The 15,326-nt window shown below is 41.1% G+C and overlaps 1 protein-coding gene across 4 annotated transcripts in view; it reads right to left on the bottom strand.

Moving 5' to 3' along the window:
* Window positions 1-2,196: 2,196 nt before the first annotated feature.
* The window catches only part of LOC142748885 (protocadherin gamma-C5-like), a 76,544-nt gene continuing 63,414 nt past the window's right edge, over window positions 2,197-15,326 (bottom strand). Inside the window, exons 2-4 of one of the 4 annotated variants that reach the window (XM_075856219.1) lie at window positions 10,589-10,644; window positions 10,067-10,167; window positions 2,197-5,957 (exon numbers count right to left, since the gene is read on the bottom strand). In XM_075856219.1, coding sequence (XP_075712334.1) covers window positions 5,740-5,957; window positions 10,067-10,167; window positions 10,589-10,644 — 375 coding nt within the window. In that variant the 3' untranslated portion in view covers window positions 2,197-5,739. Of the gene's footprint in view, window positions 5,958-10,066; window positions 10,168-10,588; window positions 10,648-15,326 lie in introns of those variants that run through there. The other 3 variants (XM_075856218.1, XR_012882328.1, XR_012882329.1) reach the window with 3 other exon arrangements.

Here is a 15,326-nt window from a genome sequence, read left to right as displayed (position 1 = left end):
AAATATCCATAGGACAGCAGGACTTGGGAGTGTTTAACCATGTGAGGTAATGTAAATAAAGACCTGTCTCATATTTGACTGGCTTCAGAAATAGATTTACCAAAAGAGTATTTCTAAAATGTAAGTAAATCAAATGTTAATACCATACCAGTAAGCAAGTCTTTTAGACTGTGAAATTAAAAATGTGGAGGTTAAAGAGAGCCCTTCATCATGTTCTTATAAATATTACTTCAATTTGCTACATAGGTCAACAATTTAGCCCACTGAAACAATGGTATCAGTTTTCTCCAACTCTTATATAAAAACTAGAGGGAACTAAGCCTAAACCTAGACATATGTGAACGAGTCCTAAAACTGGCTCTAACAGTCATGGGACTGCTCTGTTCACACTACGTTTTCAGTCCACGTTTGACATATTTCACGAAAATCTCCCGACGTATATATGCCAAAAGTAACACTCAGATGTATGCATATGTCCACCAGTGACTCCTATTGTAAAAAAATGTATACCATGTGGTATAATTTTTTTTGCTGGATGTATTTGTAATGGAAAGCGTAGTAGGCTTTCTAATACAGTTGAAAAATATATTGTGACACACATTGCCCAGACATATACTAAAAGGATAGAAGTCTATGGATACTTTCATTATATACAGTGGAAGAAATAAGTATTTGATCCCTTGCTGATTTTGTAAGTTTGCCCACTGTCAAAGTAATGAACAGTCTAGAATTTTTAGGCTAGGTTAATTTTACCAGTGAGAGATAGATTATATTAAAAAAAAAGAAGAAAATCACATAGTCAAAATTATATATATTTATTTGCATTGTGCACAGAGAAATAAGTATTTGATCCCCTATCAACCATTAAGAGTTCAGCCTCCTCCAGACCAGTTACACGCTCCAAATCAACTTGGTGCCTGCATTAAAGACAGCTGTCTTACATGGTCACCTGTATAAAAGACTCCTGTCCACAGACTCAATTAATCAGTCTGACTCTAACCTCTACAACATGGGCAAGACCAAAGAGCTTTCTAAGGATGTCAGGGACAAGATCATAGACCTGCACAAGGCTGGAATAGGCTACAAAACCATAAGTAAGATGCTGGGTGAGAAGGAGACAACTGTTGGTGCAATAGTAAGAAAATGGAAGACATACAAAATGACTGTCAAACGACATCGATCTGGGGCTCCATGCAAAATCTCACCTCGTGGGGTATCCTTGATCCTGAGGAAGGTGAAAGCTCAGCCGAAAACTACACGGGGGGAACTTGTTAATGGTCTCAAGGCAGCTGGGACCACAGTCACCAAGAAAACCATTGGTAACACATTACGCCGTAATGGATTAAAATCCTGCAGTGCCCGCAAGGTCCACATGCTCAAGAAGGCACATGTACAGGCCCGTCTGAAGTTTGCAAATGAACATCTGGATGATTCTGAGAGTGATTGGGAGAAGGTGCTGTGGTCAGATGAGACTAAAATTGAGCTCTTTGGCATTAACTCAACTCGCCGTTTTTGGAGGAAGAGAAATGCTGCCTATGACCCAAAGAACACCGTCCCCACTGTCCAGCATGGTGGTGGAAACATTATGTTTTGGGGGTGTTTCTTTGCTAAGGGCACAGGACTACTTCACCGCATCAATGGGAGAATGGATGGAGCCATGTACCGTCAAATCCTGAGTGACAACCTCCTTCCCTCCACCAGGACATTAAAAATGGCTCGTGGCTGGGTCTTCCAGCACGACAATGACCCGACACATACAGCCAAGACATCAAAGGAGTGGCTCAAAAAGAAGCACATTAAGGTCATGGAGTGGCCTAGCCAGTCTCCAGACCTTAATCCCATCGAAAACTTATGGAGGGAGCTGAAGATCCGAGTTGCCAAGCGACAGCCTCGAAATCTTAATGATTTACAGATGATCTGCAAAGAGGAGTGGGAAAAAATTCCATCTAACATGTGTGCAAACCTCATCATCAACTACTAAAAACTTCTGACTGCTGTGCTTGCCAACAAGGGTTTTGCCACCAAGTATTAAGTCTTGTTTGCCAAAGGGATCAAATACGTATTTCCCTGTGCACAATGCAAATAAATATATATAATTTTGACAATGTGATTTTCTGTTTTTTTTTAAATATAATCTATCTCTCACTGGTAAAATTAACCTAGCCTAAAAATTCTAGACTGTTCATGTCTTTGACAGTGGGCAAACTTATAAAATCAGCAAGGGATCAAATACTTATTTCCTTCACTGTACATCAGGAGCATATATATGCCGAATAGTCTTTATTCTCAGTTCCACTTAGCGTTCCCTATAAATACCTGCAGCAAGTCATAGTATCCTTACTTGTAGAAACCAGCTAAATTAATTTTTTTGTACAAAATGAAGAATGTTGAAACTTAAAATCTTAGAATTTAGAACCTAATTTTCGACTCTCTTTGATAGACACAGATTCCAAAGTTAATGTGGTCACTTTAAAAGCATTTTTTATTGAATTGCACCTGTTGGCCACACACAGTCAGGGCAGTTGTTTTTAAGACTTGAGAGATGCGAACAACTACACAACCACTTTTTTTTTTTTGCTGAGATGAACACTGAATCAACTTTGCAAATAGTCTTGAAAAAAATGTCTCTACCATAGCTCCTATGCAGACCTATGCATCTCCATGGTAACAGACTACAAACACATTCTAATCTGATCCTGCAGTCATACTACCTTCCATCTGTCCACTATGCTAAGATTCATTCATTAGGTTAGCAGGAAATAGGGGAAAAATGGAGCAGCGTGTGACTACAGGATCAGACTATACAGGGTTTATTTTTAGTCTGGTACCATGGAGACGCATAGGTCTGTATAGGAACTGTAGACATAAAATGTTAAAAAAATCAAGACTATTTGCTAAGTTGCTTCATTTTTTCTTTTAGATGCGCTAGGACGATAAAAAAAAGGTTGTGAAGCTGATCTAACTTGTTAACCAATATTTAATAAAATGTATTGTACCAGTTCATTAGGAAAGAATGACAATCATGAGAAAGTGATATCTTTAGTTCTGAATCATTCAAAGGGCTCGACATCGGTTTGGCCACAATACTGCTGCCTTTACAATGATAGGTGGAAAGTAAATTCGTTTGTAAATCCTTTTGTCTTTTCCTTAATGTAGAAAATAAAATAAACCCCATGCTTCATTAACTAAGACATGCACATATGGATCTTATTCCAATGCACCTCTGGATACCTTATGGATTGTCAGCATGCAGATTTTTGTATAGCTATGTAATAATATTATCAACCTCAAACAATGGATGTATATAAAGACACATTAGCCACTTATTGTTGTGTTGGCCTGCGACTGTCCCAAATTTCTGAAAACTGTGATCAGATAGTATTTTCCGAATGTTATGTAAATTAAATAACTCTTGTCTATTTTATTAGAAGAAAATGCATGCTTTAATTTCCGTTTTTTAACTACTCTACTCTATGATGGGCTTTTAGTTGGGAGATAAATCTTTATGTAGCTATCACCAAGGACATAGCGCTACATTGCAGAATATTGAAAAGAGAGAAAACAGCTGGAGTTACATCAGAGGCGGACATATCATATGTGCAGCCTGGACAGTTGCACGGGGCCCTGAAGGGAAGGAGTTCCAGGCCACCTTTAAAAACAATAGTGCTCTCTACTACACTTATTCTTATCTAGGATTTACAATTATTGGTGTATTAGCATCACACTGTCATCAATTTAGCAGTTGAAAAACAAAAGGTCCACATACTGTTCTTGTACAGTTGCCCTCTTTTGTCAGTGTCCACCCCTGGACTACACAGAGATTTTTTGTAGCGTGACTTTCAAATTTGAACTAGTGACAGCTGCAGTCTACAGAAGTCACATGCAAAGTATTAGTTTGGACTGCAGCTGTAGCTCAAAAGATAAAATTGGAAAGTCTAGCTACAAAAAGTCTCCATGGTGTCCCAGCCTAATAGTTATATATTATGATTGTTAAGCTATGCATTGTTTCAAATAAAATAAAGTTATTGTTATACAAGGTAACATTTCGATAATGGTTCCCTTTAAACCTGAACCTGTTGCCTCTACACAGTGGAGATGGTGATTTTGTGACCTTTTGCAAATATTTGTCATATTACACTGTACTATTATTTTAAACTAGCTTAAAATGGAATTCTACAGGAGTGACTGTTGAAATTGAAATTGATCTTTTCTATACAGTGTCTACCACCACCCTTCTCCTCAGTACACAGATTAGATATAACTTACAATCGTTAATTGATTAAAGTTGCATGATTAAAGTATTTTTATGCTTGCTTCCGCATGATTGGACAAATACCTAAAGAAAGGCTGTGCAGCATGAAGTGGCAGTCTGTTGTATAGCAGATAATACTTCCTTTAAATACTTCAGCAAATGTAAATACATGTATTCAAATGGTGGTCACCAGGCAATAATTCAGATGGTTGCTAGACAACCTGAACTACAAGTCCCTTCATATTTGAACTAATAGAAATATATATAGATTCCACAGGTATGACATATGTATTAAATTTACAGCCGTGAAGTTAGGCATTCATTCATCAGGTCTGTATTAATTGTTTAGTGAGGACAGGTGGACATTTCTAGATAGGTTTTTAAATGTAATCTGTTGTCCCAAAACAAAAATCAAGATAACACAATGAATAGTACTAGATTATTTGCTACACAATCGCTTATACATTATTAGAATCACAACATACATTCTTTACATCTCAATAAACATTTTTTTTTTTTTACTTTTTCATTATAGAGTCTTTTTGTTATTTTTATGCTGCTTAAATTTTACAGGTATAGAAAGAATTGGGCACAATACTGACTGCAGATACCAACCGGGCACTTCTTTGAGTATCAAAATATGGAATGTTCGTATAACTTTTCCTGGACATTGCCTTCTTTTGTATTGATACATTCTCGTTATTACTGGTCAGATATTACAATTGATTTTTAAAGGGACATCTCTTTCAAGATCCATGCTCTGGATCTTCCTTGTTGCCTTCTGAGTCATGTCCATATATCACAGCTTTATGACCCTCCTAGATAAATATGTATCACATACTGCCCATACTTTTCTGAAAAATGTTCATTCAGCCAAACTTTTTGTAACAGTGAAAGCCATTGACTTGAGTATAGGTTTAGCTTGTACACCAGGCGCTATAGTGAGGGCTCTGACATAGCTAATATTTTTGAAAAGAAATGTCATTAAAGAAGGAAAATGTGCTCTGTACTCAGTAACATTGTTACTATTATATTATAAAACACAAAAGAGCATTATATTATCTTCCTACTTACTAAGAATAATATATCATAATAAATGTCATTATTATAATTGGTCGAAGATAACATTTTAAAAAGTAATTATTAAGTGCAAGAATTTTAGAGTCAATGGACTTTTGCTTATTTTTTTTGCCATTGATTAATACTTTTATTCAACTAGAGTTTTATGTTTTTAGTAGTATGGTTTTTTTTGGAGGGGGATTTTATAGGTCAGGCAATAATATTAAAAGACTGACTACTACATAAATGATCATTGCATGTACTAAAAATAACTTTGTAAATGGCTCCAGAGTATGTTTTACTAGCATCATCTTTCCTATAAACAGTGAACATTCTCCTTTTTTTCCCCCTTTCATTGTAACAATGACATTCAACACGATTTGGCTGGGTTAAGTGCTTGAAGGATTATGTTCTGCTGCTGCAGAATGTTATTTCTTCTCCTTTTTGGCTGCTTTTTTCTTGTTTCCTCCTGAAGGTGCAGGGGCCCTCACTTCTTGTTTCATGGCAGCATTAAGAGTAGCAGCGCCTGGAATATATATGTTTTTTCTGTAGTCAGGTACATGCTGCAGCGTAAACTGGGGTCCATAGCAGGCACCAAGACCCATAGTCCCTGTTCCTCCTCCAATATTGGAGCTTTCAGCAGCTTCTGTAAGATAAAATGGAATATGAATATTTATAAATACAATTTATGCATAGTTATGGACAATACATAAGAAATATTTTACGCTAGCCTTTAAATATATAATCTTAGTAAATGTTCACAAATTCAGCTGTTTTTGTCAGATATGTTTGGACCTTTTTACTTGATCATAGAAGGTCAGACACATAGCACCATAGTTGAAAAAGGCACTCGCTAGCTGCATGATCCAGCGGAAAGAACCCTTTCCTACATTGGCATTTATATTTTATTGTCTTTCCTCTACACATAAAGGATGTCCCTGGTCCTTGTACTGTTTTTAGAATTAATAAATCATGCCAGTTCTTTGTATTGACTACACATATATTACATACATGTAGATAAGATCACCTCCAAGTAATTTTTTTTCCTAAATGAACAAGCCCAATTTTTCAGCCCCACATTTATTAATCTAGTCACCCATTTGAAACCCTCTCTAGCTCTCTTATATTTCTGCAAAGTTTGCTTTTGTAGCTACTGCTAGACGTTGACTGCTTCAGTTTGATTTGTTTTCCCTAGTTGTATAAACCATTAATTTATAGGCAGCTATACTATTACTGTGACATAGGTGCATAACTTTACATTGCTTAAAGAGGACCTGTCACTAAGTCATAGAAAGTGAACCAGCAGTCTCACCTTACTACCGCTGTCTCCTGGACTTCAGCAGTGCTTTCATTTTATTTCTACAGGTTCCCTGTTCCCGAGATATTGCCCCCATTTTTTTTGTTGTTCCAAATATGGTAATGAATCGCTTACTGGCCAAGAGGGCGTCAACACCAGCGATTCTCCCGAGGTGGAGCTTCCTCACAGCCTCTCACGCTATCCTATCAGCATGAAGCCACTTCGCACACAGTGCTAGCTCAGCGTGAGGCTTACTGTTGGGAGACAGTCTGGAGGGAAGGTGGGGTCACTTTAAATAGACATTACTTGGGCCGTGGACAACAAAAACAGTGGTTCTGGTGGCATATGAACAATGAGATTCTAGCTGTCATACAACCGGAGATATCACCAGTTAAATTAGGGTTGTCACGATATCAGAATTTGGATTTCGATACCGATACTTAGGCTATGTTCACACGAGGTATTTTGCAGAGTTTTTTGACGCGGAAACCGCGTCGCAAAACTCGGCAAAAACGGCCCGAAAATGCCTCCCATTGATTTCAATGCGAGGCATCTGCGTCTTTTTCCCACGAGCAGTAAAACTGCCTCGCGGGAAAAAGAAGCGACATGCCCTATCTTCGGGCGCTTCTGCCTCTGACCTCCCATTGACTTCAATGGGAGGCAGAGAAAGCGTATTTCGCGCTGTTTTATGCCCGCGGCGCTCAATGGCCGCGGGCGAAAAACGGCGCAAAAATCGCCGGGAAAATCGGCGTGCAGGGAGAGGAAAATCTTCCTCAAAGTTCCAAACAGAATTTTGAGGCAGATATTCCACCCCCAAAATACTCCGTGTGAACATAGCCTTAGAGTAGTAGTGTAATACTCGATTCCGAAATGATACTTTCCAACAATAAAAGAACCCTCAAAAATATCCTTCCATTTTCTGATGTGAGGAACATGGTGTTATCAATATTGAACCTCCATGTGCCTCATATTAATAGTAATTAATCCCATCATGTACCTCACACATTAACCCAATGTTCCCCATTATGACTGTGAGCAAGGTACTTGATGGGATCACTTACTATAATCATTACAATGGGCACCATTGGGTTAATGTGTGAGGGAAATGATGTGGTTAATTCACATGGCTGTGTTCGGTTCGTGGGATACGGACCGTATGTTGCCCACTTTTCCTGGATACAACATAGTTCAGAAAGCCAGACTCCTAGCATCATTGTCATCCACGATGCTGTGACTCACTGCCTCCCCGTGGAACTACTGTCCTGTAGTATAATCAGGTTTTCAGTACAGGACAGTATTTCCGTGGGGAGGCAGTGACTCACAGCATCATGGATGACTATGATGCTAGGAGCCTGGCTTTCTGAAATATGTTGGATCCAGGAAAAGCGGGTTACATACGGTCCGTATCCCATGGACTGAACACAGCCATGTGAATTAACCACATACTAAGGCCTCATGCACACGACCGTATTTTTTCCCACCCGTAAATACTGGCGTAAATACGGGTCCGGTGTCACACGTATTCCACCCGTTTTGCACCAGTATTTACGAACCCGTGCCCGTAAATATGGGTCCGGTGTCACCCGTATTCCACCCGTATTTACGGGCACGTTTTGGGCGGCAAAATAGCACTGCACTAATCGGCAGCCCCTTCTCTCTATCAGTGCAGGATAGAGAGAAGGGACAGCCTTTTCTGTAATAAAAGTTAAAGAAATTCATACTTACCCGGCCGTTGTCTTGGTGACGCGTCCCTCTCTTCACATCCAGCCCGACATCCCTGGATGACGCGGCAGTCCATGTGACCGCTGCAGCCTGTGATTGACCTGTGATTGGCTGCAGCGGTCACATGGCCTGAAACGTCATCCAGGACGTCGGGCCGGATGTCGAGAGGGACGCGTCACCAAGGCAACGGGCGGGAGACCGGACTGGAGGAAGCAGGAAGTTGTCGGTAAGTATGAAAGTCTTTTATTTTTATTTTTTACAGGTTTATACTGATCGGTAGTCACTGTCCAGGGTGCTGAAAGAGTTACTGCCGATCAGTTAACTCTTTCAGCTCCCTGGACAGTGACTATTTACTGACGTCGCTTAGCAACGCTGCCGTAATGACGGGTGCACACATGTAGCCACCCGTCATTACGAGAGCTCCATAGACTTCTATGGACTGTCCGTGCCGTTATTACGGCCTGAAATAGGACATGTTCTATCTTTTTCAACGGCACGGGCACCTTCCCGTGAGAAAACGGGAAGGCACCCGTCGCCAATAGAAGTCTATGAGCCCGTTATTACGGGTCGTAATTACGACCCGTAATAACGGGAGTTTTTACGGTCGTGTGCATGAGGCCTAAGCTGTGTGGCCGCACGTCTTAGTAACAAACCCATAAATTGACGGTATTGAACTATTTGGCCCTGCGCAGCATCGAAATGGTATCGACATTTCGATGTATCATGCTTCCCTAAGTTAAATACACGGTCGGGAATGGTAACTGTGTATGCGTTTAGTATACACCTTCCATTCCTGACTGTGCATTCAATTGGTGATATCTCCCGTTGTATTACAGCTAGATATTCATATGCCAACAAAACCACTGTTATACGTGGTCCAGGGCCCGAAATATGGCTATTTGAAGTGATTCTCCTTCCCTCCAGTCTCAGTCTCTCACAGTGAGCCTCCCGAGATCACACTGAGATAGCACTGAGTGTGAAGCAGCTTCATGCTGATAGGACAGCATCAGAGGCTGGGAGGTAGCACCACCTCAGGAGAATTGCAGTGTTGATGCCCTCTTGGCTAGTAAGCGATTTTTTTACCATATTTGGCACAAAAAAAACCTGCTGGTTCACTTTCTATGACCTAATGACAGGTCCTCTTTAACATAAAACTTAATCTGGCATGTTCTTTCATTAGGCTTCCATCTTATCTAGGTCTCTCTGATATTTTACAGCATGTGTGAAAAGTGCTCCATCCTTTTGAAATATATGTAATTATTTAAGTTGCAGGTAGTTCCGTTTTCCATACAAGAGACTTACTAATCAATGTCCAAAGAAATAGTAGATGATATTTATGAAGGTAAAGGCTACACAGATATCTTAGGCTCCATGCAAACGACTGTAATTTTCATCCGTAATTACGGAATCTGTAATTACATATGAAATTGTGGACCCAATCATTTCTTTTGGCCATGGACACCTTTCCGTATATTTAAGGGTGTGTGTCCAGGCCGTAGAAATGATCCGCAAATTATAGAACATGTCCTCTTCTTGTTCGCAATTGCAGAAGTCTATGGGCATTTCCGCAATTGCGTACGGCTACGGATGTGTATCCGTAGCTGTCGAATACCTATTTGCAGACAGTAAAAATCCTTACGGTAGTGTGCATGGGGCCTTAATGTCTTTTTAATGAATAAGTAGGATTAGTAAGTTTTTATTTGTAAATTTTAACGTAAGCACGCTGAAAAACGAACCAGTTGCAGATGCCAAAATCATTGCTTGAAGCCTTTCTGTTTCTACAGGGTTGTTTGGCCAGACGCCGGCCTCCTCAGAAGGTTGTGCTCTGGTGAGTGAACTAATTTGTAGGAAATATGATAAATAGAAAAAAAAGGAGTATGTTAATTTATTGGGAAATAATACATTGATCAATAATTGAAAAGGGTTCTCTGTTTCGGAAATATTCTAATGTGTTTTGTGTTTCAATTCCTCACTATTGTCAAGATCTCAGATTGTAGTCAGTGAATGAAAACTCTTTGTTCACAGTCATAATCTGAAAACTATGCAGACCAAAATCATATACAGTATACAATGTATACAATGCATACAGTGTAGGCAATCATATGTGAGCTAAGCAGATCTGCAGCACAAGAGAATTTTAGATTTCTTCCTCTAATAGTTATTATAATACATGTTCAGTTTAGGTTTAAGTTACATTGACATTCTACAATAGAACTATTTCTATGCAACAAAAAAAAAAAATCTATGCATTCACTTACCCACTGGTGCCAGGTCTCTGCGCCTGTGAAAAATGCCAGTCCATGTTTGCTTGTGCCTGCTGAAAAAAAGGGAAGTAAATAGGAAATAAATAAGCAAAATATTTTAATTGCTGAAACACTATGAGAAAGAATATGTTTACTATTATTTGGTTTGATAATTGATAGTCAGTAGCAGGTCAAGGCACACCAGAAGGTGCAATTTGTTTGGTATGCTATTTCAAATGTTCCCAACAAATGTAAACATTAATATGGTGTGAATTTAGTCTTAGATAGGCTTTGGATTTAGGTGAAGGTGTTGCAGCCTAAATACAGACCTTAAAATGTGGCTGCATTACATTGACGTAAAATCAGTAACTTTCATAACAATAAATTTAAAACCATTAAGCATTGCTAAGGCCAAAACTGCACAAGTATGATACTATAATCACTTTGATCAATCATTCCCATGACCATGGGAAATAGCACAATGTTCTAAGTTCACGAACAGTTAGGGGGCTGCCTTAGAAAAATGACAAACCCAAAAAACGTGATAGTTTTATGGACAATTTTTGTATAATTACACCAGTAGGAATCATCTGTATAGCTTAGGCCTAAACTTAAAGGGTTTATGTGTGGACTGAAAATTCTAAGCAGTATACTTACTGCATTATGTGAGCACACTGCTAATATACATTCCAGTCCCCCGTCTAGCTGATTATGATAATTTAATCTATTTTTTTAGATAATTTAATAATTTTTTTAGCGCTGGTGGGGGAACGGAAGTCTAGTGGCACAGTCTTTCTTGATGATGATACGACTTGTCGTCATGTGACCGCCCCCGCTGTACGCTATGTAATCTCTGTACTACTGCTACAACAATTACATAGCATACAGCGGGGCCGGTCACATGAGGACGAGTCGTGTCTTCATGACATTAGAATGTGCCCCATGACTTCATCCCTGTATTAACCCCATCATCCCTGTATATACCAGCTATTGTCCCTGTATAAACTCTATCATTACTTTTTCCATCGGGGAGGGGTGCTTGCTCACCCTCTCTTCACATGCAGGCTTCTTCTGCTCCTGACAGGCTGCTTCAGAGGCGTGCTCTAGCAGACGTGGCCAGCATGCAAGAGCAGCGGGCCCCACCAACTCAGTGGGCCCGGGGACCCCGCCCCCTGCTAGCTATGCCACTAATAGATAGATAGAATTAATCTGCCGAAAAGTATATTAGAAATTCGTAGAACATTTCTTTTCAAAGTTTTTCTTTATTTATTTGAGCTATATAAACCGTTTCAGGCATTGAACAGTTTAATAAGTTACATAAGATGTCAGTTAGGCACGGTGAGAATGGATGTGCGGTAGAAATCAGAAACATCCAAGACAAGTTCAAAGTGATTCTCAGCGTGCTCTAAATTAATATCTTAAGGGTAACAGACTTAAGCTAGATTCACACAAACGAGAGAAAACTCGGACGTGAAAAACGGCAGTTTTTCACATCCGAGTTACACCCATGTGGGATCTGTTTTCACGAGATTCACATGACCGAGTGCAAACTCGGACGTGAAAAACGGCCGTTTGTCACATCCGAGTTACACCCTTGTGGAACCTGTTTTCACGAATCCCTCATAGACTTGAGTCTATTGAGGGATTCGTGAAAACGGAAGAAAATAGGACATGTTCTATTTTTCAACAGACCCTTTACACGGTCCGCTGGAATAACGGCCATGAGAACTGCCCCTTTGAAATACATGCGTCCGTGTGACAGCCGTTGTTTTAACGGCCGTCACACAGACGTATACTGCGGCAGTCTGAATTCGGCCTTACGGGGAATGTGTCATCAGAAAATGACCTATTGTTTAAATAAAGTTTTTATTTGAAACCTATTTTTAATTTTGGGTGTTTTTTTTTTTCTATGTCATTATCTACATTAAAAAAATCTTGAAATCTTGCTGTTGTCTCTCTGGCAACTGATCCTTATAATTGACTGATACTTCCTGTTCTGTAGAGATCATTTTTTCAGCAGTCATCTCATTATCATCACAGGCAGAATTACAATGACAGGTAACAGTCCCTTACTGTTTAGGACTCATTCAGACGAGCGTGTATCACGTCCGTGTGACGGCCGTTAAAAACATGTCCGTCACACGGACTCATGTATTTCAATTGGGCCGTTCACACAACTGTTGTTTCAACGGAGCGTGTGAGGGGTTTGTGAAGAAATAGGACATGTCCTAATTTTTTGCGCTTCACACATCCCTCCATAGACTCTAGTCTATGGGGGATGCGTGATAACGCGCCCCACACGGGTGCAGTTTTTCACGTCCGAGGTTGGCCACGTTTGTGTGAATGTAGCTGTCAACTGTATCTGCGTCCTCAGGACGCAAATACAGTTGAACCCAATGCTGAAGCAGCGAACCATCAGCTCCTTGCTTTAGAGTTAGTTCGGAGCGGAGGAGCAGAAGAAGCTCCTCCGCTCACCGTGGACTCCCTGGGCACAGCTGTGCTCGGGGAAGCCCTTGACGTCACTGTCCATATATGGACAGTGACGTCAGGGCTTCTCTCTAGGAGCGGAATCCCTGGTCAATAGCGCTATCTACAGGAGGAGTGGCACTATCTTCAAGGAGGGTGTGGCACAATCAACATGGACACTGTGGCACTATATACGGGCACTATCTACATGGTCACTATCTACATGGTCACTGTGGCACTATCTACAAGGGCACTGGCACTTTATATGTGGGCACTGGCACTAGGGGCAGCTTTAGGGGCATTATACTATATAAGGGCAGCTAGGGGAGCATTATACTATGGGGCAGCTATGGGGCATTATGCTGTATGGGGGCATTAAGCTGTATGGGGGCAGCTATGAGGCACTATACTGTATGGTGAAGATATGGGGCAGTATACTGTATGGGGCATCATTGTAGACATTATACTGTATGGGGGCATTATAATGTATGGGGCAGCTATGGTGCATTATGCTGTACGGGGGCATTTGTTTGGGCATTATACTGCATGGGGGCATCTATGTGGGTATTATACTGTATGGGGACATCTGTGTTGGTATTATACTACATGGGAGAATATTTGTGGGCATTATACTGTATGGGGGCATCTGTGTTGGCTTTATACTGTATGGGTGCATCTATGGGGTCATTATACTGTATGGTGGCAGCTAGAGGGAATTATACTGTGTGGGGGCAGCTAGAGGGCATTATAGTGTGTGGGAGGCACTATGGGAGCATGATACTGTGTGGGCTGAACCGGGTGTGTATGGGCGGGGATTGGGTGGGATTAGAGGCATGGCTTAAAAGAAAAAAATCTGCCGCATTGGTTGTCCTTCTTTGTGATACTTGATAGTTGGGAGGTATGCTGCTGTAAAGCAAATCTCAAAATGCTTTTATAAGCAAATCAGGCAAGATGGCTGCCCCCATAATCATGTACAGAAAATAGAATAAAAAAATCTAGAATAAAAAAATAAAAACAGCTTACAAAAAAAGATGATGTTTTACTATCTGGTTTTAACTAGTAAAAAAAATAGAGGTGATACATTCCTTTTAAGAATCAAGGTGTAATAATGGTCCTTAGGAGAAAAAATGCAGTGACCATACAAATTGTCAGATTGCAGTGAATAAGGATTTTTTAACTGGGGCGCAAGCATATCAATGCCAGAGAAGCGTTTCATTTCAGAAAATGCACTAGACTTCACACAAATGAAATACGCATGCTAGATACCTTTAGAAAAAAAAATGGAGCTCTCCGGTTAAGGGAGCATTGGCGACCATGCATAGGAGGGTAGCTATAGAATGTGCAGAGGTAGCAGCCACACCCGGACCCTGGTGCCTCAAGGGGCCCAAAAGCCCCTGGATCCTGAATTCCAGGCGGTGTCCCGCTGTCCCGGACGGACGGGGGTATGTCCCACTGTCAACTGTGCCTGTGTTCCCATGTCCTATTTTATTGCGCTTAACACATCCCTCTATAGACTCTAGTCTATAGGGGATGCGTGATAACGCGCCCTGCATGGGTGCACCTCGGACATGAAAAACTGCAGTTTTTCATGTCCGAGGTTGGCCATGTTCATGTGAATGTAGCCTTACAGGTTCCTATGGTCCATGTGGCTGCTGCATACCTCCCAACCGTCCCGGATTCAGCGGGACAGTACTGGATTCCGGGCGGTGTCCCGCTGACCTGGGCGGCCGGGGTATGTCCTGCTGTGAACTGTATCTGCGTCCTCAGGATGCAGATACAGTTGAACCCAATACTGAAGCAGGGAACCATCAGCTCCCTGCTTCAGAATTAGTTCAGAGCGGAGAAGCAGAGGAAGCTCCTCCGCTCGCCGAGGACTCCCCGGGTACAGCGCTACTTTAAGAGCTGTGCTCGGGGAAGCCCTTGATGTCACTGTCCATATGTCCATCAGTGACTACTGATTGAGCGGAATCCCCATTGCCTATGATCTGTCCGGGGGTTCTACTCCTAGAGGAAACCCCTGAGCTCACTGTCCATATATGGACATTAACGTCAGGGGCTCCTCCTGGGGTGGAATCCCCGGCCAGAGTCGGCAACGGGGATTCCGCTCAAGGAGTAGCCACTGATGTCATTGTCCCTATAGCCCCCTTAACCCGTTAGTGACCGCCCATAGTGTTTTTACGGCGGCCACTAACAGGCTTTATTCCGATGCAATAGCCTTTTTACGGCGCTGCATCGGAATAAGTAAACAGAGCAGGGAGCCGTTAAATCTCCCTGCTCTCAGATACCA

This window comes from Rhinoderma darwinii, chromosome 3 (assembly GCF_050947455.1).
Source record: "Rhinoderma darwinii isolate aRhiDar2 chromosome 3, aRhiDar2.hap1, whole genome shotgun sequence".
Taxonomy (NCBI): Eukaryota; Metazoa; Chordata; class Amphibia; order Anura; family Rhinodermatidae; genus Rhinoderma; species Rhinoderma darwinii.
This window is presented reverse-complemented; position numbering and strand designations above follow the sequence as displayed.